The sequence below is a fragment of the Ambystoma mexicanum genome, chromosome 7q (genome assembly GCF_040938575.1).
Source record: "Ambystoma mexicanum isolate Mex_15411 chromosome 7q, UKY_AmexF1_1, whole genome shotgun sequence".
Lineage (NCBI taxonomy): Eukaryota > Metazoa > Chordata > Amphibia > Caudata > Ambystomatidae > Ambystoma > Ambystoma mexicanum.
Genome location: NC_090941.1, coordinates 490,868,831 through 490,895,502, shown reverse-complemented (window position 1 = coordinate 490,895,502; position 26,672 = coordinate 490,868,831). Strand labels below are relative to the sequence as shown.

Genomic DNA, 26,672 nt, shown 5'->3' with positions numbered 1-26,672 from the left:
CTGAGATCGTCAGATTAAGGAACTCTGACCTGGTCATGCTCACATTAAAGCGGTGACTATCGAAAAAGCCTCTACCCCCTAATCACTTCTATTACAGATATCTCAGACTTCTCAAAAGCCAGCAAGATCAAGCATACATTATGCATATCCTTTCCCCAAATAATTGCATGCATCTCCGGATTGGATTTAACATGTAGTGCAAATGGTTCCATTATTGATGCAAATAGAAGTGGTGACAAAAGAGCATAATTGTTTTGTTCCCCTCTGTAGATTGAATGATCTGGAAAATGTTCCATCGAGTCCCACCCGAGCCCTCAGAGCAAAATACTTTTCTTTAAGCATCCAGGTAAAATGCTCCCCAAACCTGTATTTTTTGGATCATCAACAATAGAAACTCTCCACTATCGAATGTTTTTTCTGTATCTAGTGTAAACAAAAAAGAATCTAATTTTAGTTATTTTCACCTTATCGATAACAAGGAGAACTCTGGGCACTGTTTTCCTACCTCAGATAAATACGGACTGATCCAGCCTTACTAAAAAAGTATTTAATGGCTATTAAGATGTATTTTTAGAATCTGCCCTGTGGACAGATTCTGAGAGGACACCCTATTCTGGTGAACTGGTTAATACACGCATCTCTAGCCAAACTATCAAGGTAGTGTGACTGAGCAGTAAGGCTTAGACCTAAGAGTGTAAGAGTCCTGAAGGGTTCAGTTAGCATACATAGCACTCTTAATAACAAAAGCTCTTTTGCATGTCAGTTGGTGCAGAGGGGGGGGGTGGATTCCCAGAGCTAAGCCCAACACCTCCAGTTCCACCGCCATCTTGGAGACATGACACCTCCATGTTTTAAGGCCCTACTCTCTGCGATTTTGTTTTAGGGGTGTCCTTTGCTCAGATAAACCACAAGGCAGGCAGAAAATGGCTGCAAGGCCCAAGTGGGCTCGTTGTGAGCCCAAGATGGCAGCCTACACAGTGGTTTGAAAAGGTTTAGACCAGTTCCTAGTCCTAGGCAGGCAACTAAACTTTCAGTGGCAGTGGATCTTGGTGTATGGCTTTTTATGGGGCGAGCCGGATTGGCTGGCCACCAAACCCTCAATTCCAGAATGGGATTGGTGGGTGGGAGTGAATGAAGGCCCATATGTGAAACCTTGTTCCTACCTAAGCTCAGTGTGATGAATTTTGGAAGTAGAGCAGGTTAGCTTTCCTGATACAGGATGTCTTGTCATTCTCCAATGTTGCATTCTTAGGTCTACTTATGGCCATGCTGGCTGAATGCAGTGGTAACGGCATATCTTTGGTTGGGATTTCTGGCTGCTGGGTGTCCCTCCCAAGTCTTCCTGGTCTTGGTACTAGTCCTCTTGAATCTGCTGGGGACAGGCCTTTCAACTTGGGACTATTTACTTAGCCATTCTACCTCAGTTTACCCCATTTTACCACCAGGGTCCTCTGCTTGGTTTTGGAAGTTGGCGCCACCTGGAGGGGTATTGGTACTTCAACACCACGCTAGATCGGTTTGTCTGAGCAGTTATTGGTCACCACCACCATTAACTTGCTGCAGGGGGCGTTTTTTTTGTTGGTGTGCCATCCAAGTTTGCCTGCCCTGACAGGCTGGTTGTCTGCTGCCAGCAGGTTCCTTCCCCCTCCAGAGCCATCTCTGTCACGGATTTAGCTCCTGTATGGCGGGTCTTACTGCTGTGAAGGATGATTGTTGTTCTTTTGGGCCGTCAGGGTCGTTGTTGGGTCAGAAGAAGCCTTTACTTACTGGATTGTTCTGCTTCCCTCAAACAATGTTTTCAGAAACCAATACCAATGAATCGCCTTCCAACCCCTGGGTTTGCAGGTTATTCAAGATACTCACTGTTAGGGAAGTTTTCTCTTTTAGGCAACTTTCTCTCCATATTCAAATCTTTTTCTTTTGTTTTACACCTTGTCCTGACATTTTACAGTAAAGTGCAGCCTTCAGATTTACTCCAATGCCCTTGTTCTCATTTGTTATGGGGAAACGGACTAGTCCTTCAGTCTTTCAATACTTGGGAACTTTGTTTCCCTTTTGACTTGTCATCTGTTGGGTCACTTTTTCATATTGCACAACGCATCTTTCAGTGCAGTGCAATAGGGATACATTTGTATCACCCTAGACTCACACTCAAGGGATTTTTGGTTACTTTTAAACGTGCCTAAAGACAAGCTGGTAGCAGCAGTTATTACAATTGTTGCTATATTTTTAGTTAGCTCTCTCACGTTTACCGTGTTTGGCTAATAACTGTGGCTAGTGTCCTAAGGTGGCCATGACACGAGATGTTTCACTTGTTCTTTGGTCATTTTCTTCTTTGGCCTTCTTCCTGACTTCTCAAGTCAGGAATTCCCTTTTATGGTCATGCATTTGCCTGGGAAAGCAGTGGTTTTCACGGGTTAGTGCATGCCATGTGTGTTGGGACCCCGGAAGTGGGTTTGGACTGTCTGGTCCCAATCCACATACTTGTGCCAGTATGTCGGGTTGTGTATGCATGAGTCAGCCCCACAGTGGTCCCCAATTTGACAACTGCTGGTGCGCATGAGTGGTGCAGATCCTGCAATTCGAGGGTTGAGGTTGATAACTCGTGTGAATTTAAGATAAGAGGAGTCCTGCAGCTGATCCAGCAGATCAGAAGAGGAGCCAACTATCCTGTAAATCTGTGCAGACGATGGAAGACCAGAGGACAAATCCTGAAGAGGCTGGCGACCATTCTTGCTGCTGTGCTGGTGACGCCCTGATGGACTACCTGATCTCAGAAGACCCTTGCTGGTGCATCGACCCTTTGAACTGGTGGGACCAACCAGTCGCCACGTGTTCTCACGATGCTGTGGCCTGGAGTCTTCGGAAGTGTCCCTGGACCACCCAGTGGACGGACCAGCTCCATTTTGGGCTACCGTGCTAGAAGCATCGCCATTCCGGGTTTAGGCACGGAACTTCCGTGGCCTCCAGCTAGTCCTGCAATTCACTTCCTGCCAGGTTTCAGCGTCCCAGCATTGACGGGTCATGTTCTGGAAGGCTTCCTTTGTTCACGACTACTGAGATGCCTGCTGTCGCTGTGTGCAGTGACTTTGCTGGAACTGGCATTTCCCCCTGTCTGGTAGAGTGTCCTGAATAGTTCTGCCTCAGTGCCTGCTGCATTTCTCCACTGGACAGCCAGCGTTGGGACCCCACTGGAGCATTGCTTGAACCCGCAGCTACTGGGCATCTTTTACTTGATCCAACAGTGGGAAAACCTACCTTCGGCAAACCCCATTCGACCCGCCAAGTCCATGGGATAAATCAGAGTACAGGCAGTGAGTAGTCGCAATACTTTCCAGTGCCCCTATCTCCTCCATTATAAAGTTTGTGACGAACTTTGATTTATTCCTACCATCCATTGCTTTTCAAACATCTGTTGAGGAAAATGCTCTACAAGTTAGGAAAAGTAATTTACTCACCTGTAAATCCCTTTGAAAGACTTCTGGATCAATCTTCACATCCACAGGAACATTTCCTAACTTTTTTCCAACTTTAAAGATTCTTTGTAAAAATGTTTGCACAAGTCCACTTTCAACTTTGATTTGGACTTTTACATTTAGGGCTCCCATTCCTGTGGACTGTTAATACAATTGCCAAACTACTTATGTTTTCTTCCAGGTATTTGGGTGAATATTTTACATTGTATTGACTAACAGTGACTGTATATATGTTTTATACCCGTTGTATTGTGTTATAACATTACCTGCTTGATTCATTTTTATAGTGTGTTTTTGGGCCTACAATAAATAGAGTATTTTTGTACTTGCCTGTCTAAGCATAATTATTGTGCATTTCACAGTGTGGACTCATTGTGGATCCCTGACCCCACTCACCTCTCCTAAGACTTAGCCTTGACCACTGTGAATGCTATCTTGATTGGTTTGCCTAAACTCTGAGTTACACCTGTTCACTATATATGAAATGATTTGGTATTTATAACGTACCTTTACACAAGTGTTTCTAGGCGTTACAAGACAAGGAGGGGAGACAGAGGGCTGACAAGACAAACGATCTTACTAGGACTTGTGACATTCAGATCGTGCAAGTGCAGGCGCAAGGGTGTGGGGAGAAGTGCAGGGAAGGGGTACTGGGGGAAGTGCAGTCAGGGCAGCAGGGCTCTGAGCAAGTGCGAGGACGGCAGTGAACTACACAGTTGCAGTCCCAGACCAGAAGTGCTGGGTAGGCCAGAAGGCAGTAAAGGGTGATTGGTCAAGGGGGGGCGTGGTACCCTGTGTGACTTTGAGGGCAACCATGCCACCAGTCAGGACGAGCAGATAGGTAGATTAGCAGGGAAGAGGGAGAGAGAAGGAAGAGAAGAGGAAGGTCGTGAGCATCTTCTGGAACTTCAGGCGATCCTGAGAGGGGGCAGGGAGGTCATTCCAGAGGGAGGCGCCTGCAGAGGAGAGAGATCTACCCCCCACTCTCTTTTTTGATAAGCGTCTATCCAGCAGAGAGTTTGCCGTAGCTGAGGAGAGGGCTCTAGAAGGAAGGTATTCAGGAAGAGAGTGTTGTGTATAGATAGGACCACAGCCCCAGAAAGCCCTGTGGATGATGCAGAGGGTCTTGAACTTGATCCTCATGGCCATCGGGCGCCAGTGGAGAGATTTCAGAGCTGGAGAGATGCGGTCCCTGGGCTTGAGGTCCAAGGATAAGTCTCACAGTCCTGTTCTGGCTTAGTTGAAGAGGACGAAGAGTAGAGTAAGGAAGATTGAGAAAGAGAATGTTGCAGTAGTCCAGCCTGAAGAGAACCAGAGCTCTGGAGACAGTGAGCTTCTGGGGGAAGGTGAGAAAAGGTTGGATGCCTCTGAGGAGGTGCAGTTGGAAGGAGGTCTTCTTGGAAAGGTCTGTGATGTGTGGAGAGAAGGAGAGAGTGGAGTCGAAGACGACACCAAGGTTTTTTGACTCAAAGGAGAGTGAAGGGAAGGGGCCAAGGAGGGCGGCCAGAGGGAGAGAGGAAAAGGGGAGCAGGGGGGTCCCAATGAGAACAGTTTCTGTCTTACTGGCATTAAGGCAGAGGTCCTTAGAGGCACACCATCCCTGAATAGCAGATAGACTGGTAGGAATGAGCGAGGAGGAAGAGAAGGCTGAGGGTAGCCTGAAAGAGAGCTGTGCGTCATCCGCATAACACTGAAGGTTGGAGCAGAAAGTAGATATCAGGTGGGCCAGATAAACATTGAAGAGCCAGGGTGGGAGGCTAGAGCCTTGGGGAATGCCACATGCGGAAAGAGAGGTGGTGGAGAGAAAGGACCCTAGTTGGACCTGGGAGGGTCGGTTCAAGAGGAAAGAGGCCAGCCATGCCAGAGCCTGACCAGTGATGCCAATGTTCACACTGAGACGGTTGATCGGGGTGACGTGATTGACCATGTCAAAGGCAGAGGAGAGGTCAAGGAGGATGAGGACAGGGGGACATGGCTTGCCATGGAGCTGTGAGGAGAGCTGATGCTTTACTCTATACTTTGAGCCTGACCTATGGAGGGATCCGACTCAGGTCCAGGCATGAGAAGGTCTCATGAGTACCTGTGCACACTTTGGTGTGGATTTGAAGCCCCAATCGCCTGATATTCGGTAAAGACTAGGAACGGCGAAACAGCAAGATGGCGGCCGGGGCCGTAAGGAGGCACCTCCGTTCATGATGTGCAGCAGAGGAGGAGATGAGCACCAAAGCCTGGGGGTGCAGCGAGACGGCCGGAGCATCCACACGGCCACCGGGCTTGTCACCATTGCACACAGTGGAAATCTGATGCAAGGCAGTGGCTGCCAGGATAGGCTCCGTGTGTGGGTGCAGCTACGGACTAGGAAGACAGGGCACCACATGACGTCAGGAGCCTGGGAAGGGACCACAGCTGCTGCGGCTTGCATGCAGGAGGACACCGCTCTGAAGACAGAGGCCTGAAAATACACAGCAGCTGATGCAGCTCGTGGGCAGGAGGACCCGATTTTAATGAGACACAAGGTTGTTACTGAACTTTGCTGCAGTGACCCAGTAGGAGGCTGTGAAATGGGGGAAAGAGTCTGGAGGCAGAGGCCCCGCTTCTAACAGACCACAACATGGAGAGTGGGCTACTGGCTGCCCCCGATGGCCACGCCGCCAGACTGTGGAAATAGGTAGGGTGAGCTTCCCCCTGCCCTGCCTTACTCGGTGCTGGAACGTGAGGGCCTGCTGCGATATAGGTTGTATAAGCAGATGCTGCACGAGGTAGTGGCCTCTGCCTTTGATTGACTCAGAGTGGAAGCTGACCCCCGCAAAGGTTTCGGCGGTCTGCATGAGGCCCGAGTGACATTGTAGCCACCTATCATGGCCTGCTAAGGTGGGCAGAAGATTCGGGCCAGACAGGGCGCCCTGGGACCCCCACCACGCACAGAAAGGGCCCGGCACAGGGGCATGGGCAATAACTGATCTGGCAAGCTGAAGGAGGAGAACACCTAACGGAGGAGACGTTCAGGGGCCTCCCAGCACAGGGTCTGAGAGGAGGACATAGGCCCCGCTGAAGGAGTAATCTATGGTCCATGCAGCAGGCACGTTATTGGTGCACCTTATTAATTCCCTGTTCCGGAACGCCGGTAGGGGACTCTTGCCTCCCGAAAAGGAAACAGAGTGGCAGTACCAGACCCCTCAACTACAGGAAGGACTGCGATGCTGCCACGCAATCCTGCTGGGCGGTGCAGCCCAACACACATTGCTACAACCCATAAAGGCGCAACAAAGCTGCACCTGTGTAGTGAACCGGGGCACAGAAGACACTGGGGCAATTTGAACGGGCTACATTCCACTACAGCCACCTCACAGTTAGGTGGTCTTCCACCATCCTAGATCACTGGTAGTTCCCAGCCCCAACAGATGTCTGAGTGCCTCTCTGAGCGAGGCGCAAGACCTGCTGCCCTCATTCTACAAAGCAGAGACGCTGGGGAAAGTCTGGATGCCTCTGAAAGCAGCCAAACCAAAGGCCTCCCAGACGACTCTGGACACGTACAGCAAGAGCCTGCAGCAAACACTGGCGGGGAGCATGGCATAAGCGCAAAATAAAGGGGGGATGCCATAGAAATGCATAAACAGGTGATGAAAGCTATTGCAGATTTGAAAGCCATGCTGGGCAACCAAATCGAAGCTGTCAAAATAAACATGGGACTGTTGCGCCAAGATGTCCGGAACCTGGCTGCGTGGACTGCAGACTTGGAAACCCAAGCGAAAGAAAACCCAGAGGAGCTTCGCACAGCGACAAACAATATTCATATTCTACAGCAAAAAGTCTGCTTACTGGAATACAGGGCAGAGGATGCAGACGGGAGAGCCCGCAGAAACAATGTACACATTTTTGGCCTTCGAGAGGGTGAGGAGGGCAGCGACCCCACGACTTCCGTGGAAAATCTGTTCCTTCAAGAAATTGGTCCGGGGACATCACACAAGGCTTCAGTATAGAACGAGTGCACAGAGCCCTGACTAAATGGCTGCCATAAGGAGCCCCACACAGGCCTATAATAGCTAAGGTCCTGAACTATAAAGACTGGGAAAAAATGCTTACCTACTCCAGACAAGGCAGTGCGATTCGGGGAGCCTCCGTGGACCTCGCAGTGTAACATGATTACACCTTCCACGTGCAGAAGAACCACGCACAATTTATAGCAAACCAAGGTGAGATTAAGATAGGCGGGCCTGAAGTACATATTGATTTACCCGGCACGGCTAAAGATCCTGTATAAGAACCGTTCCCTGTTCTTTGATTGCCCGGACGACGCACAGGAATGGATGGCCAGCGAGAGGATATATCCCGCTGCAGGAGAAAAGGATGTTCCAGACAAGCAGCAAGGAGACCTTGAGTTGGCGGAGAACAATGGATGATGATGGATGACGCAGCGCCTACGCTCATCATACCCATGCAGTCCTACTTATACACGGGTTTCCCCTTCGCAATGCTTTTGCCCCACACCTGACTGAGGGATTCTCCCGCAGGTGGGACTGTCATCCTGGAGGAGGAAGACCAGGCCAATAAACATTGTGAAACCTCTTGTCTCTCCTCCCCCTCGGTTGTTCGTTTTTTTGGTTGGGGCGCTTGTTTTTTGCGTCTGCGCATAAGCATCCGGTATACGGCCAGAGGCAGCTGTGAGGAGTGGTTAAATATGCTGGGCAGGGCCTTCTAGTTGGGGTAGTTAACCTGGGGTAATTTTTTGCCAGTACAAAAGCCCGGAAAGAATTTTAGCGCAGTTACCGCGTTGCATTTGCCGTCCTAGGTGGTCATGAGATGCTCATGGGGTTTGTGGGAGGTGCCTTGTCTACTGCACATTGATGCATATGGCTAGCACCGTCAACATATGTAAGAACAGCAGATGTCCACAACCTTGTGGAACTCTCCCGTCCCCTGCATACCCAATTGATATTGTATAAAAAAACAATTTTTCAATCATTGATAAAGCGCATTCAATAATGTAATTTCTGGCTCAATTTGTGTTAAAAAAGGTAATTTTACTTCAGTTATATGAAATCATGTGAATTTCAATTTGTTTTCCACAAAATCATAATATCATAATCATAATATCATATTTAAAAAATCATAATCGGTGCCAGGTTGTACTTCGGGTCAAGTTTTCAAACAACCAAACCTCAGTTTCAATCAATCACTCAATGTATTTCAGTTTAAATTGATCACAGGTAAAATTACCTTTTTTAACACAAATTAAATTATTGAATATGCTTTATTATCAATTGGGTGTGCAGGGGAAGGGAGAGTTCAACAAGGTTGTGGACATCTGCTGTTCTTAGATTAGTTAGTACAACCCGGTGTCAGGGTTGGTTTTCTCCCCGGCACCCCACTAATCACCTTAAGTTAACTAACACTCTCTGAATTAAAAGGTGTGCTCTAGGCTGAATAGGATAAAGGCTTAGCACCGTCAACATACTAACCTGGAATGTCCGGCACTTGAACAACTAGGTTAAGAGGAACAGGGTCTACTCTCACTTAAGGAGAAGTAAAATTGATGTGGCACCGCTGCAGGAGACGTACCAGACGGCTGAAAAACAGCTTTTGTTGTCCAATAAATGGCGGGGGCAGTGTTTGGTTCTCCATACTCTGCAAATGCTAGGGGAGTCTTGATTTGGATAGCGCCCATAGTGCCATTCAGGGTCACCCAGGTCAAGACAGAAAACAAAGGTAGAATGGTGCTGGTACAGGGGCTATTGGAACACAGACATGTGCTTGATAAATACATATTCTCCCAATCACAGCACGGCAGGGTTCTTCCAGATGCTATACTCTAGGCTCAGCCCTTACAGGAACATCAGCATTATATGGGGGGGGATAAGGGGGTGATTTTAACTGTACTCTGAACCCATCGCTGGATACATCTGACAACAGGTTTCACAGGCCTACCCCACCTGCTAGGTCTCTGCAGATTCTCCGGTCATCATTCGACCTGCTAGACACATGGAGGACATTGCACCCAGACACTTCTTTCACTTCTCTGCACCACACACGGTTCAGACCCGGTTAGACTACTTCTTCGTGGGACATGAGACTGCAGATAGCTTTACACTCGCTGAATACACATGTAGAGTTTTATCAGATCATGCACCCCTCCGACTGCTGTGGCAATATGTGCCCCCCAGATCCTGAATACCCACATGGAGGCTTAGGAGCAAATCTTTGCGCAACATCCCCTTTCGAGAGCACATTAAGCAAAGTATTGATGAGTACGTTATGCTTACAAGGGCAGTGTCCCCAGCGCAGGAACCGTATGGGAAGCTCTTAAGGTCATCATCAGGGGTACTGCCATTGCTAGATCTGGTAGTGTCCAGTCTTTGCTATGCCAGGAACTGGCCTCTGCGGAGGAACAGTTGCAGGCTCTAGAACAGTCCCATATGGGCCAGAAGGAAGGAGAAGTAGAAGAAATAGCGTTACGTAAGAGGTGCGTGGACTGTTGGAATAGACTGGTTAAACACAACTACGCTAAATACGTAGAGAGACAACACAGAGAGGGGAGATAAACCTGGGAGATTACTAGCTTGGTTATATAAAAAGGGAGGAAAACCAGAGTTCCATTCATTCATATACATGCAGAATGGTGACCTATATCATACCCAAGAGGGAATTAATGTGGCCTTCAAGGAATTTTATCATACCCTCTACCAGGAGGGACACCAGGTACAACAAGCAGGAAGTGATAGATGAGATAAACCTCCCCAGTTGAAGCCAAGTCGCGATAGACAATTTGGAAGCACCCATAACACTGGATGAAATACATAGCATGATTAGATCATTGGCTACTGGCCAGCCCTGAGGTTCGGACGGACTGCCCAGTGAGTTCAACAAAGAATATGCTCATGAACTGGCCCCCCAGCTTCTTAATGTATTCAATGCTTCTTATGAGGCAAGAGTCCTCCCACTCAGTTTAAGAGAATCTATCATCGTTCCCCTTCTAAAGCCCTGTAAGCCACCGGCGGAATGCAGCTCATACAGGCCCCTACCCATGCTCAACCAAGATAACAAGATATTGACGGCTACGGTAGCGAATCGACTGAAGAGGGTGAAACCTCCTTGTTCGCGATTGCAGTTTTAGCTAAAAAGAGGCAGAACGCGCTCCCAGTCTTACCATTGAAGTGGTCGAGGATAAGTTCAGGTACCTGGGTGTAAAAATATACCATGACCCTAAGTCAGAGCATATCCACAGCACCTTGAACACTCTAAATTATCAAGAACTCTGAGGTTCTGGAATAAATTGCCCCTCTCAGTGATGGGGAGGGCAGCCCTGTTGAAAATGGTGGTCTTTCCCAGGTTGCTGCATTGCTTCGTGAACATCCCTTACTATATTCCCAAATCTTTCTTTAAGACGCTTGACACGGTTTGTGGGACATTTTTTATGGCAGGACGGTAGGTGCAGGATAGCACTGTCCTCCTTATGCAGACCTTACGAGGAGGATGCAATCTAGGTCCCACACTTTGATTTATGCTACATAGCAGGACAGCTGCAATTTGTAGTGGATTGGTTGGCATAAGACCCCATCACCAGACACGCAGATGCTTCTGTGTACAGAACACCACTTTTATCTTAAGGAGCTGCTATGGAATAAGAGACCAAGGGCTCACCATATAACACACTTGATATCATTGGGAGGGCCATTATGGGACAGAGCACTTAAGCATATCAGACTCACGGACCCGATCTCGGTACAGATTCCTTTGGTTTCGGTAGTTTTGTCTTCCACATAAGCGAGATTGGGGATTCGAGCGAATTGGGAACCCAGCGGTATTTCCACATTGGGAAATCTACTACGCGATACATCCCTTGTACCCTTTAACGAGCTAGTCGATCATACGGGTCTGCATCGCTGACAACACTCGTTACACTACTCCATCAAAAGGTAGATCACACACAGGTGGCCTACATATAGTGAACTGATGGAAAAACACTCCATCGTAGACATTCTATATGATATCTCGGAGGAAGGACAGACCATATCTAGGATATACGAATTACTTTTGATGGGGCGACCCCCACAAATTTGATGGTAAAACGCAGGTGGGAAGAAGACCTTGGAGCCCCCTTTTCAGATACACACTGGAAGGAAATCCTAGGATACCGCAAGAAGGTGTCCCAGAACGCTCAATTGCAGTTGATCCAGCTGTTCGTAACACATAGGGCATACATGACCCCCCTGCCCCCCTGAGAATCTCATGATTCCCTGTCGCGGGCGCACAACACTGCCCTAGGTGTAACTCCGAAGAAGCGGGCATACTACATATGTTCTGGGCTTGCCCCACGCCGTGCACGTTTTTGCAAGAGGTAGCAGCCAGGATGTATAGGGGAGGGATGGAGTTGGCTGTACTGTCCCCGGGGGCATGCATGCTGGTCCGATTCTCTCGTCCCAAACGGACAAAGCACATACACAAGATGAAAGATTTGGCGTACATCCTAGCCAAACGTAGAATCACCATTGCATGGAAAGCCCCTAATGACCCCAGGGCCATCTTAACATTTTTGGGGGCCCAGGGCACAGACAGCCTTCGGGACCCCCTCCAAACCCATGTCGCCCCCAGCCCCCGAAACCCATGCCCCCTCCCAATGTAAAAAATGAAGGGATTACATATCTCGAGTCCAATTCAACAGATCCTCTAAGCTTTAAATGGATTATCTAGTTGTTAATAAAATATAAACATTATACATCTCTGTGATCTGTTTCCACAAGAGGGTGCTATATTAAGGACATTTAACTTTGTTTTTGTTTCGAATAATATATTAATTTTGAAACAAAATAAAGGAAAATGATTTTAAGTAAGCATTTATTAAACAAAATGAAAACCTAGCAGTTCAACATGAACCTTTTTTCCTGTATGACCGTGTCCAAAGTAGAAGCACTTGGAAAAACATGAAATGACAAGGCAGTACAGAAATGAGACCATCACATCGGGGGCACTATATATAGCATGAAAGGAGCATAGGGCACGAATCTAGTGCAATTACAGGATAGGGTGCTATCACAGTGATGCATCATATATTACATCTAGGTTGCAGGTCGCATGAAGAGAGTGCTATCACTGTCTGTGGGACATTTTCTATGGCATCTCGGATGCTGTCTGCACAGTGGGTGTTTTCATATTGAGTGGTGCACTATATAGCACTTCTATGGTACAGACCACAGACTGGGTGTTTTCAAATTCATGAGCTATATGCAAGGTCTGAGGTGTAGGCCTAGGGGGGGGGCAACGTTAGCACATAGGTGGGCTATATATAGCCCCAATGATGCGCCCACAGCCACCGCCCCAATTTTTCCCAGGTTAGAATGACAGGAAGATTGTGTGATGCACGCAAGGTAAAAAGGAAAGGGAGGGATTGTGAAAGATTACAGATTCCTGCGTAACATGTACACACGGAGCTCAGGCTTAACTGCGTCTCTGCAGGTGCTCTGTGATTGTCACATACCTCAGCCTCCGCCACAATGATTGTACCCTCCCTTCTGCACCACATCATTGACCACGTCCAGTTCTACACTGCAACTTATCCCGGGTCACATCCTTTACCACTTCATACCAGTCATGCCCCATGTTCTATACATTTTACACCAAATTCCATCCCACATTGTATGACCCACTCAGTGCCACATCCTATACAACATGCTATTTCATATCCAGTACCGCAGTTTGTTGACCACTTGCTGTCGCTTTTAATACACCATTGTGTACCACGTTATGTAGCACATTCTTCATAATATGTAAGCCACATTCTTCACCATATTAAGTACAGTTCCATTCTATAACTTAACCCGGCTCTCTTGCAGTCACATCCTTTATCACATTGTAGTAAATCCTGCACCAATTCCTTACTCCACACTGTGTCATATTATGTACCCGATCCTGCACCCGCTTCTACCCACATCCTGCACCTAAGGAACAGAAACATGTCGAGATATCACTCTGTATGATAACCAGAGTTACACATTTTTGACACATTGATCATAATTGAAGTAGGGTACTACACTATTTGTCTTATATGTACCCATTTGTGTTCATGTTGATACAGTGTTTTTAACTAGCTATCCAGCTTGTCACGTAACCCCTGTTCTAGTTCGTCTTTTATCGTATATCTTAAGTTTTGTACTGTGGACCACAATATTTAATTGGTTGTTTTTAGCCTTGTAATTTACTATTAAAACTTTATACTTATTTTTTAACTGTGACTGGTCCCCTTGTCAGAGCACACCTATCCTTGTTGTTCTGTATTTCTGGCATCTACACTATAGCTTTGTCTCTCTTTATATATTTTGTGCTATTACAGAGACACGGGCTAGAATGTAGACCCTCTTCTTGGAGGAGATGGATAGTCTGTATTGTCTTAGGAGCAGGCGGCAGGCCAGTTTGTCAAAGGAAGTGCACTGAACTTGCGTTTCAGAACGGCCATGTTTGAGTCATACCAAAAATTGCACTTGGAGGCAATCTTCAGATGGATCCTGATGACAGGGGCAAGGATATTGAGAGCATTGGAGATAGAGAAATGAAGGTTGGAGAGGGCTGTGTCAGCCACAGGGTTAGGAGGAGGATAGAAAGAAGAGGCAAAAGCAGCAAATGACATCCGCTTCATAGGTTGAATGACCGCACAGGAAGGTGGCAGTGCTGGGGTAGGTTTTGCCAGGGGGGAAAGACAGTTTCAGGTGAGATGAAAGCAGAAAGTGGTCAGTCCAAGAGAGTTCAGTAGTAAGAGGGTTACAGAGGGGGATGATGTCTGAGGCGATCAGAACATCCAAGGTGTGTCTGGCTGAGTGTGTCAGACCAGAAGGAAGAATAGAGAGGAAGAGAGAGTAACAAAGATTGTGGAAAAGCCCACACTGGTCAGGGGTGTCCAAGTCGATGTTGAAATCCATGAGGAAGAGAAGCCTAGAGGTAGAGGCCAGGAGAGAGGAGAGGAAAAAGGCGACATCGCCTGGTGGCCTGTAGATGGTGGCCACAGTCAAAGAGAGGCCAGACGAGATAGAGAGCCTGCAGACTAGGCATTCAAAGGAGGAGCAGGCCTGGGTGGGAATGACAGAGGGAGGGACCCACCCAGGAAAGATCAGGGCCACTCCACCTCTGGGCCAATTGGTCCTGGGTTTGGAGAGGATCTTGCAGCCCTCAGGGAGAAGAGTGTCAAAACTCGTGACAGAGCTGGCCGAGAAACAAGTGTCAGTGAGAGCATCCAGATATGGTCTTCGTGGAGGTGGCTGATGTGAGAGGAGTGTTTGACAGCAGAGTGAACATTGAGAGTAGCTACGTGGACCAGGTTGCCACTTTTGAAAGACTTCCGGGGTGGGGTACAGGAGAGAGGTACACCCAGTGGAAGAGGTACAGGGGCCCAAGAGAGGGCAGAGGTAGAAGGAGGGGGCAGATGGCCCAAAGAGGAGGAAGAGGAGGGTTCCAGAGAGGAGGCATCAGAGGAGGAGGTGAGTGGCAGAGGAGCCAGAGAGGTGGTAGAAGTAGCACTAGGTGGCAAAGGGCTCAGAGAGGAGGCAGAGGGGAGAGGCACAGAGGAGTCAGCCGAGGTGGAAAGGAGTGGCAGAGAAGCCAGAGAGGTAGAGGAGGACGGTGGCTGAGGGGCCAGAGAGGAGGTAGAGGTAGCACTAGGTGGCAAAGGGCTCAGAGAGGAGGCAGAGGGGAGAGGCACAGAGGAGTCAGCCGAGGTGGAAAGGAGTGGCAGAGAAGCCAGAGAGGTAGAGGAGGACGGAGGCTGAGGGGCCAGAGAGGAGGTAGAGGTAGCACTAGGTGGCAAAGGGCTCAGAGAGGAGGCAGATGGGAGAGGCACAGAGTCAGCCGAGGTGGAAAGGAGTGGCAGAGAAGCCAGAGAGGTAGAGGAGGACGGTGGCTGAGGGGCCAGAGAGGAGGTAGAGGTAGCACTAGGTGGCAAAGGGCTCAGAGAGGAGCCAGAGGGGAGAGGCACAGAGGAGTCAGCCGAGGTGGAAACGAGTGGCAGAGAAGCCAGAGAGGTAGAGGAGGACGGTGGCTGAGGGGCCAGAGAGGTGGTAGAGGTAGCACTAGGTGGCAAAGGGCTCAGAGAGGAGCCAGAGGGGAGAGGCACAGAGGAGTCAGCCGAGGTGGAAACGAGTGGCAGAGAAGCCAGAGAGGTAGAGGAGGACGGTGGCTGAGGGGCCAGAGAGGTGGTAGAGTAGTAGGAGAAGGGAGGAAGTTGATAAGACGTGGGAGACGCCTTTCCAGAAGGAGGGGTTGGGCTGCGTACCCTGGACCATGATAGTCCCATTTAGATAGACATTAATGATGGTTTTGGAGGACAGGAATGAGGACAAGAGGACCTCCCATCTTGTGCCACCATTAATGGGAGATGAAGAGAAAAAAGAACAGCAACCATATGTAGGGTCCAAAGGTCAGGAGAGGGACTGACAAATAGGATGTTGGTAGGAGTCTGTCTGGAGGAGGCACTGATGTGGGTGTCAGTGAGGGGAAGGTCTGGATTGGAGACCAGGATGTCCTTCTTGAACTTCTTCCTTCCAGACTTTGTGAGAGGGATAGGCTAGGGGACAGAAAAGCAGTTACAGAAGATGGGCGAGACCGAGAGCACCATAGAGGGGTGTAGGTAGAAAGGAGAGGAAGCAGAGCACAGAACTACGCCATACAGAATGTACTGGGTGGGTACATCGTATGGGGGGGGCAACACAGACAGGCACAATAAGGAATGTAACAGGGACGCACTGGCACGTAGACTCAACAGTGGGAACTAACACGCAGCGGAAAGGGTAGAGGAGGCAGACAACTGGGAGCAGCAGGACTAGAGAGGGGTGGGCAAGTGAACAATAACCAGCAGTAACCCAAGTGGACACACAGAAGAGGGGAGAAAGGCCTAGTGGCCACCAAGAATACCCAACATTAAACACAGAGGCGGACCCTAGGGAGGAAAAAAAGGGCCTAGGCGGCACAACAGAAGCAGAGTGAAAGTAACAGCACAGGAACAACACACCTAGAGGGAGTAAAACGCAAAACAAAAAGCAGGTAACACAAAGTGAGGCAACCGTGAGAGTGGAGGCCTAATGGGTGTGCGGAGACAGGGTACATTGAGACAAGCGTTTCTTGGAAGTATGCACGAGGGCAGAGCAGTTTAGTAGAGCGCAGTAATGGCTGCTCCCCCTGCCCGCACCTTTCTTACCGTACAGTCGCTCAAGGTTGACGGTTGTGCAGCATACTCACACTCTTGGCTGCAACCCATTTGTCGCCAACCACCTGCGTTGCACAACGCCGGGCCCTTAGCCTGCGCAGGCTTTGCCACAAAGGGTCCGATGCTCGTTTCTTACAGGATCCGATGCGTGGAACATATCACAACATGCTATGTATCAAACGGCTGAGTCTACTGCGGTCCTTCGTCGCAAAACACTGTGCCCTTAGCCTGCGCAGGCTTTGCGGGAGAGGGTCAGATACTCGGCTCTTAAAGAATCCGATGCATTGACCCTTAGTGACCTCCTTAAACAGGGTGGCCTCTTAAACTTTGTTAACCAAGCCAGGTTTTAGAAAACTATCTTAACACGCAGCCTCAGTCATCCGTGGTAGACAGGTTCTGCAGGTCTCGTCTCAATCAACCAAATTTCCACTCTTACAATGGTGAACATTGGGGACTGAATTCTGCTCTGTCTCTCTGCTTCTGAGGCTGTTGGATCTCTAATCCTCCACTGGTGTGACCTGCGTTGTTCTTTGTGCCTCTGGGAAGTAACTGACTTACAAGGCTTTTCACCAAACCGCAGGCCAGCCTACAGGCATTGTCCCATTTCCTTATGTGTATTTTCTTCAACTTTAGAACTCTTACAAGTTACACTGTAAGGTACTTGGTTGGACTTTGGCATTTTTCTAGGGTCCCTGGAGTTCTCTACCAAGTCTTGGATTTTAGAGACTCTCCCTGATTTACTAGATATTTTGAAATCTGTGTATTACACTGGGTGTAAGAATATGCAATGTTTCACTGTTCCGCTACTGTTTCCCTCTTTGGTGTACAATATACCCTTCTGAGCCTAGGGACTGCGTTACTAAAATATATCCTGGACTTTGGTAGCCCTGCTTGCTGGGTTAAACATTGCGTTTCCCTGTGCTCCCCTTTTAAGTGCTTTAATTGTAGTGTGTGCATATGTATTCCATATCATACTTGTATTATTATAGAGTGTAGCACGGGACCTGTTAGTAATTTATGTTGTATCCTTGGATCCCGACTGATTATTACTGCGAGTAATTTTGTCTAGGTGTCTTTTTGTTTTAGCTTACCTCTGGAAAGCCTTTATGTATAGGGTCTTCTGCCAGGCATAGGGGTAACATTTCAGGGGAAAGAGTAAATTAGGCCTTAAGTGGCTATTAACTGTGTTTTATCCACACTATGCTATGCATTGTGTATTATAAATAATTCTTCCTATCATAAATATATTGTGTTTGACTTTATAAATGAAGTGCATATTCCTCGGAAAACCAGTTTGGTGCATTCGTTGGTGGCGTCTATTAAGATTAATTGTACCTCCCTGCAAGCCTTTCTCCCTTCTGAAGTTAAGCCCAATTGCTCTGCTATGCTTACCACTGGAGAGTCCAGCCTTCCTTTATGGGTGACACTGTTCTACCATGAGGTTAGATGATTGCACATCCTTCAGAGTTGTGCAGAAATCTCCCGAACATCATACAATTATAAATAGGACATGGTAATTAAGAAATAACCCTCTATGTGGGGGCATTACTGTTAGGTAATGGCTCGAGGCCCAAGTTACAGGACCAAGCTTAGAAAAATGAGGGCCTAAACGAGGGCCCTAGTGTCATTACCTGTTGATAATGCCTCCCACCTTACAATTAAAGCTATAAAAAGGCTGGCATGATTTCTGGCGTGCTAATCACTTTAGTTGAGAAACCTCACAGTATGCACTTTCTCAAGTAAAAATAAAAACACAAAAGAAAATTACCACCATGGAAAACAGAAAGGGGAACTAATCCTTTTAGGCGTTCCTTCACCCTTTTCCAGAGTCTTTACTCTGCTTCTCCAGCATGTAGGAAAGGGGGCATCTGCCTGTAGACTCAGCATCTATGCCCAGAGAAGAACATTGAATTGTTGGAATTACCAGAGAATCACCAGCTCTGCATCCCACTAGACCAATGAAAGTGCACCTTCCTGCCAAGACTATTTCTGTATATCCTGATATGGGGAGTTTGGAACTAAGGTCCTTCTAATGTACCGGTTTGACTTTAAAAGACTGTGGAACATTTGTGTGACTTAGCTGGGATACACACTCCGTGAAAGACTTTATTCTTGAAGAGTGTTACCAGTCAATGTAGTTATCTCCGCTTGCAAGCACACCTTTTATATAAAGAATATATTTGAAAAAATATTGGGTGGTAAGATGGATTTTCAGAACCAGCCCTGTGGACCGATTCTGAATGGCCACCGTTCGGAAAATCTTTCTTTTTTCTGCTTTCCCTCCATAGACATCAATGGGACACCAAACCTTGTGCTGCTGCTTTCAGCCTGTTCTGACTTTTTGAGGCTAGTTAAGTCCTTTTAGCTTCACTGGTCTTGCTAAGCTCATCTGCTTTGAGTGCACTGAACAGTGCTTATGGCAAACAGTGCAGGAGAACTCTGTTCTCCATAGTATAATTCTGTTAATTTTTCCTGCACAACTCACCTTACAGTGAATGGTGGTAGGGATACAGTGTCCCTGTACCTTTGTTATTTGTAACTTTGTGGTTGCTAACTCGATAGGTACAAGACGAGCTGGATGGAGGCAGTTGATTAAAATATAAAACCAAATAAAAGTATCTTGTGCACATTTACATTTTTCTGCTTAATGCCAAAGAGTACAATATCCTCTAAAATTGTTGTGAAATGATCTCTTTCGCAGTCTTCTCGTCTGCCCTTATTCCTGCACTCGAAGAGCCACAATTGCCATATGTGGAAGGCCCTTTCCCATTTAAAGTGATCTGCTTTCCCGGGAAAAGTGGTGGTCTGTGCATGTGGCCGGATGTGGTGGGCTGGGTCTGTCTGGACCCAGGCCACATAAATGCCAAAGTGTGTCTGTTCTGGGCTTATGTGTTGGTCAGAGACTGTCCAGATTTTGACATCCCCTGCAAATTTGAAAGCTGCAGATCCTTGCCACTGGAGGGCTGAGGTTTGACTTCAGCTCAAATCCAGGATAAAAGGGGGCACCTGCGGCCTTTCTTCAGATCGTTGGTGGAGCCAAGACCCCCTACGAAAAGGAACATCCGGCTGACAACCCGGAACTGGTCATTGAAAGCTAGCCAGCTGCACTTTCTTCAACCAACCCTGCAAATCCCTGATCCTTTGCTGATCTCCAGAAGACCATCATCTGTGCTTTGACGCTTGGATCAATGGGGAAAAACTAGTTTCGACACCTGCTGGGGGACCTTGCCTTTGGAAGTGTCCCAGGAACCATCCTGTGAGTTGACCAGCTTCCTCCTGGGCTACCTCGCTGCATTGACCATCATCCCTAGTGGAGCCTTGGGACTCCGTAGATGAAAAACCTCTAAAAGAAAATAAGAAGCATCACCCTACAGTTGCAGATCTTCACCACAAAGAGGGGTCTTGCAGGACCAGTTTTTTTGTTCTTGCCACAAGGATCGTCTGCTGCCATTTCTATGGATTGGCCATTGCGGATCGCTGCCTGCATCGTGTCCTGTCCTGGGGTCCTCAGAGATCATCGCCCAAGTGGAGGTCCTTTCTTCAGTCCGGGGACCAGAACCGACCCATCGGAACACAGAACCAAGAACTAGACAAACTCAAAAACCAGATGCAAAAGTGACTCTGCTTCTGAAACTCCTGGACCTCCCTCAACAAAGCCAAGGCACGAATAAAAGGGACCTAGCGAGGAAAATTGCATATCATTTCATTGCTGGTCTGCCTAAATGGCTGGGACCAGAATTAAAAGCAAATAGATTTTTCTCCTCTGTGAAAGGCACAGTGATCTAATACGTGATTGTAGACCCTCCTTAGTGGGTGCCTTCCCATAGAACAGGTTATTTGGCCATTTTGGTTGCGTTAGAGGGGCTCCCAGACCTTTTTGTGCATTTTTAGGAACTTTGGCTTTCACCCTAAGTTACCAAGGATAATCCAGATATGGACCCCTTGCTCACTGTGGTTAGAGAGGCACAGCTTCACCTCAGCGATGAGACCCGACTAGGCCGACACATGTGTCTGGGGTTGCTGTTGGTACTCTTGTTCAGAGGACAATTGCCTAGTATTTTGGTGCTGGGCTGCCTAAAAATGGATGGGAACAGACTGATATGCAAATAAGTATTTTTCATCTGTGAAAGGTACAGTGAGCTAAAACGTGGTTTAGACCCGCTCGGCTGGGTACCTTCCCATAGAACAGGTTATTTGAACTTGTTAGTACTCTCTAAAGGGGTTCCCAGACCTTTTTCTCATTTTCCTTTTAGTCAGATTTCTAAAGTCGTAGGGCTAGTTAGTAACTAGGAATTTGGATTCTGAACTCTATCATTCTTGGACATCAACAAGCACCATTAGTTTTGTTTAAGAAGGCAGGGAACTTCCCTTTCAGCGATAGTACTAGATAGGCATTTTCCTTTTTATTTGAATAAACAAATCTATACCATGACCCATTGTAATCCGAGTCCTTCTTCTGGTTCGCCGCATCACCTACAAGGTTGATTCCTAGCCAAGACGTGTAACCTGTGCCAATTTAAACAGGTCTCTGCACAACCCAAAGAACAAACTACTTTCAAACCTGCGACTACTTCATTCTACGCGTGACTGGGTGAGCCTTCCAGTAGCCATTACCATCTTGGGCCTGTTTGCTACTTTCAATGGAAAATTACACATCTGAATATATCAAATTCGTTCTTATGGCAATAAAAAGGGTACATCATCCTCTAATATAACACAAAACAACCTTTAAATGGCATGCCTCATAATACACAAGGAAATCTCCATTCATGAACCGGGGGACTTAATACAACTTCACAGACATAAAATAAATGGACTACCTGATTTTCAAAACAGCTTTATGCACATGGATATATTTCCCATCTACTCTGAACTTCAGATCAGCAGTTTCTATGCTGTCAAACTCCCTTTTCAGTGACTCTGCAACTGTTAAGAAGTCTTCATGTTCTATAAAAAAAAGAAACACTCAATGAATTCTAAGTGACACATTAGTTTGATATTTCATTAATCAGCAAAGACAGAAACAAGATGCAACATTGCTCTAGTCTTATAAATAAGATCTTCTAATACATATGTACACAACTTTAAAACGGAGTGGGTGAGAATACTGAGATGAACATTTTACAACAACTCTGCACAGTAACTTATAGCTGGACCTTTCAGATTACAGAGTTGTTGACATATCTTTAAAGGGGTAGTTCACTAAAAAATGTTATTTTTTAAAAAGATTGCCCATGACAAAAAATATAACAAATATTTTTACAAAAAGTTTTTATGTAAAATATTTGGGAATTGAGCCTCAAAGTCAAGCACTGTGAGGCATCCATTTTATACAATGGCTCTGCTCTCGCGGCAGTAATCAAGCAAAAGCCCTCTACTCGGAGCTTTTGCTTATTGCTGCCTGAGAGCAGAGAATGTTGGCAGGCTACAGCCTGCCGGCATTGTATTCATGATTGCAGTTACTTTTGCTTGAAGTTTTCTGGCAGCATAGGAAACGTCAAGCGAAAGTGACAGCAATGATTAGCATGTACTTTTGTTTCGCCCTCCTCCCCACCAATTGCAATGGGAGGTGTATTATTTATAATTGCCATTCATTTACTTTTAAGTTTCCTGGGATCCCCCGTCCCGGGGGAACCCGGGAGACTTGAAGCGGAAGGCACAGCAATTATGAATACTTAGCCGCACGCTTATCACAGCAGGCAACTTAACATTCATAATTGCCAGTACTTTCTTTTTAAGTCTCCCGGGCTCCACCGGAAAAATCACAGCAATTATGAATACTATGTCGCATGTAGAGCAGCTTAATATTTATAATTGCCGGTACTTTCGTTTGATATCCCTGGGGGAGCCCGGGAGACTTAAAACAAAATTCACAGCAATTATGAGTACTACACCAGAGGTAGTAAACATAGAAATGAAGGGGTGGGGGCAGCACTCACCATGAGCACCGGGATGGTGTAGACTCCAGAAGCAAGTAGGGGGCTTTTACTGGAGGCTTGTTCATTTCACAAAATGGATGCCTCCTAGTGATTCAAAATCCCAGGCTAATTCCCTGAAGATTTTACATAGGAACTTTTTGCAAAAATATTTTTTATATATATTTTTTTGTCATCGGCAATCTTTTTAAACAATTACATTTTTGAGTGAACTACTCCTTTAAGGCATAGGAAAGGACCAGAACCACCCAATTATCTTCTATATTGGTGCCTCAGTTCAGTGATTGTGGCAATAGCACTGAATGTATATGGAAACGTTTCCTGGATGATGTAAAAGGTAAAAAGCCTTTGGGATTAAAGAGTGATGCATTTGATCGAACAGGCCAGGTTCATCGAAAAAGATTTCCTGACAGGCCGATTTCATCGAACAGCAGCCTGTCTGGGAACTGCAAATGTGTTCACTGCGTAATCAGGAAAAGGTGGCGCAGTGAGGTCAGGGAGGAGTTTGGGGAGGGCTAGGTGTGTGCGTTTGGGGGTGTGTGGGGTGCATGTGTGCATGTATGTTGTCAGGAATGGGTCAGGAGAATAGGACTATGGGGGACGGGGGTGGAGGGACTGTCCCCCGCCCGATACACATTTGTGCATGGGGGGATGATGGGCAGGGGGAGAACAGGAATTGCAGGGGGTGGCCCCTGCATTGGGGAAATGGAGGGAAGGTGGCACCACAAAGGAAAAAATTGGGAAATGGAGGGATGGTGGCACCACAAATGAAAAAATGATTCCCTGCATCGCCGACATAGGAACCGGGTAACCAGGTTTTAATTAAATCGACCTGCAGGGAAAGCGGGGAATAAATGTACAACCAAATTGACAAACCATATTATAATTAAATGGACACCTTATCTCCTCTCACTAAAATAATGATCTCTTAGTGAGGTCATAACAAACACAATGGGTGTCATCCAAGTTAGGTACGTGGATACAGTAAATGTGGGGCTCAAAAGAGGATTTTTCCAATATCATGAGAATTACACACTAAACACTTTTTTCAACATTTTGGCCAACAGATGCATTAATTGGTCAGCACTATCAGTGATGGATTATTCAAAATAGGATTGTGGTGGGGAGGATTAGAATTGTCTCTATCAGATGAGTTTGAGTGGCAATGTTTAAACGTGATGTGCTAATACACATAAGTGAAGCAGATCCAGTAGAAAGAAAACACTACAAAAATAATAGGTACCAAAACTGGTTTATTAACTTGATAGTCAAAAAGGGAATCGATTTATTACATTTACTGCAAACTACCACATTAGGTTAATTAATACCAAGATCTTGGGTTTGCTCATCCTTTTATCAATATGAGGGCTGACACTTTCCAGGAAAGGTGCTGAAAATCTGCTTTGCTCATCAACTCTAAGAGGTGACCCTTCAATTCGGTTAGGACAACATTAAGCTCCTATGGGTGGGAGGTTGACTCATCAGGGGGAGGAGGGGCGTAGAGTTTCTTTAACCCTTCTAAAAAAATCTGTAATCTGTGCAATATTGAAAATAAATTCCTTGAAATGGCTCTTTAAACAAGCACTGATAGCTGACAAGTGAACCTTTATGGTGTAAATTGCAAGCCAAATAAAGGAGATAAGGCAATACTGTCTCTTGACAAGAGGTTGAGTCACAGCCCCTGTCCAGGCCCCAAAGGAAGAGCCCCTTCCGCTTGAATGGGGTAGGTTTGTCATGTGCAGACACATGTCCTCCCTGCCAGCCTCAGCGGGCCGAGGGTGCAGTAGTCCCCCGCAACATGGGACGATGGAATTGGTTGAGTGATGGCGGGTGGGCAACCTGCAGTGCTCCTGCACAGCACTTCCCGGCTAGACTGGGCACTGCCATCTAGGGCCAGAAATACTCACACAGCGGGAACACATCTGCACGCTCCTGCATGTTCACAGCAATGGTGCATCCCTGTGGCTATGGCAATGGACGTGGCATCCAGAACTTTGTTCTGGTGGTGGTGGCCCTATTTAATCCCGCCTCTGGAAATCATCAGCGCGTCTTCACATGGTTTACCTAGACAGAGTTACTTTGCTTGCTTTCTCATGCCAGTGCTCACTGCCTCTTGCCTTTTCTTCTCTGGCCTAGACTGACATGCTTTGTTTATCTCTCTCAGCTTTAGCCTTGACCCTCCACCTGCCTTCTTGTGGCCTTTCAGTGCCTTCCCTGTTGCCAGACAGTTCCTTCTCAGGCCTGCCTTGTCCTGCCTCCTATCTGCCTTGTCCTGTCCAGAGCCCTGCCTACCCTGTCCAGCCTCGTGCCTGCTTTCTTCCTGCCTTGTCCAGCCCACCCGACTGCAGTCTCATCCAGTCTTGTTTCGCCGACCTGCTTGCCTTTTCCACTCAGTCCAGTCCGGTCTACTTCCTGTCATCAACCGACTCACCTTCCCTGCTGACCTTTTTACACCTTGCCTTCTCTCTCCTTGCTGTTCCACTACCGCCCACTTGGGCATCAGTTGCTGTGATTACAGTACAAACAACCCTTGCCTCCAAGTTCAGTGTTCGCACTGTCCCTATGGAACGCAAATACTGGGATGCAGTTCTGTGGTTCAGAGAGATGGGCCCGCCTCATTCCTGTTGCTCTTAGCCAAGGTTTAGTTGGGGCCTAGTTGTCTGCAGCACACATTCTCCCTGGGACAGAAAGTCACAGGAGGAAGTCCTCAACCCACGAGACAGGCGAAGGAGGGAGGCCCAACTAACATAACATACGTGCACATAGTGCTTTCTACTCAGTGTGGTGGCAGAGATTGACCCCAGCAACCATGCTGTTCAGTTCAGCGACGGTAAGTTGTGGGGAAGCAGTCTGCTGTAAATTTTGCAGAGCATATATGTTCTCCACTGCAATCTCAGATGCAGGGTGATGTAGGAATTCTGGATATGACCTTTGGCAAGGCCAAGCCGGCCCAATCAAAATAAATATTGCTGTGGATTGCTTAAACTTCTGGAACACCCTGGGAGGAAGGGATATTGGAGGAAAAACAGAGAAATTAATTTGACAAATTCATCAAAAGGGCATTCCCTTGAGAGTGCTACTGCAGTACCAGAAGGCAAAACTAAGGCACTTTACATTTTCTAAAGTTCCAAAAATGTAAATTTCCTTCATGCTCTATCCATAGAAGACTTCTCCTAGCACTTTGTTCAGAAGCAATGTGTGTTCTTCCAGGAAAGATCTACTTGGCTTGTATGTTCTGGACTCCAGGCAGATTAATTGCCATCAACATCAGGCAAAGAGCCAATGTCTTATCACCTGCGCATCCCTCCAGCGGATCCTACATCTGGTCCCACCTTGTTTGTTCAAATACATGGTAGCCATGTTATCTGTCTGGACCAGAGTCTCTCTACCTGTAATGGAAGGAAGGAAACCAGGCTTTCAGAGCAAGGCTTACCACCCTGAGCTTCAGCAAAGTGATGTGGTAGGTCTTCTTCCAGTCTGACTCTGACTACGTCATTTGCATCTTGAGGTGGCCAATGTGGGTTCCACAACCCCCCATTGAGGAGTCTATGACTAGAGTTTTTTTAGCCTGTGGTCTTTAGAATGGGAGCCCTTTTTGGAGTGATGGTGTACCTGGCACAACCACAAAAAATTACTCTGGCTTGCTTAGTGTGTGTTGGAATGGTTTTCATTTTCCAGCTTTCCTGCCATTAATATCAATAGGACCACCCAACCGTTTGCCATGGGTTGATTCCTGTCTTGACTTCTGGAAGGAAGTACATTCTTTTTGCTTTACTTCTCTTGTTTAGTTTATTTGTTTCGGGTATCTGGTATGCACTTTTGAATTTTACAGCATAATGCCATTTTGTTAACCATATACTCAAAATAGCTGTGCCATGTGTTTTTGCCCTGTTCTTTGGGCATCTTGTATATTGGCCTGTTTCCTGTCCTATTAAGGTCAGGAAGTTCCATATATAGCAAGCCCTCAAGTTTCCTGGGCAAAGCTGCAGTGTGAGCATCTGGCTATAGGAGGGGTATAGGACTGCCTAGTCCCTATCCACACTCAGGCTAGGGGTAGGTCTGTTGCTGGGCAGATGT

The 26,672-nt window shown here is 47.1% G+C and overlaps 1 protein-coding gene across 5 annotated transcripts in view; it reads right to left on the bottom strand.

The window, feature by feature from the left end:
* Nucleotides 1-26,672, bottom strand: part of RCBTB1 (RCC1 and BTB domain containing protein 1) — a 765,714-nt gene that overhangs the window by 225,275 nt on the left and 513,767 nt on the right. For all 5 annotated transcript variants that reach the window (XM_069640792.1, XM_069640789.1, XM_069640793.1 and 2 more), the window contains one exon: nucleotides 21,480-21,606. In XM_069640792.1, coding sequence (XP_069496893.1) covers nucleotides 21,480-21,606 — 127 coding nt within the window. The remainder of the gene's footprint in view (nucleotides 1-21,479; nucleotides 21,607-26,672) is intronic.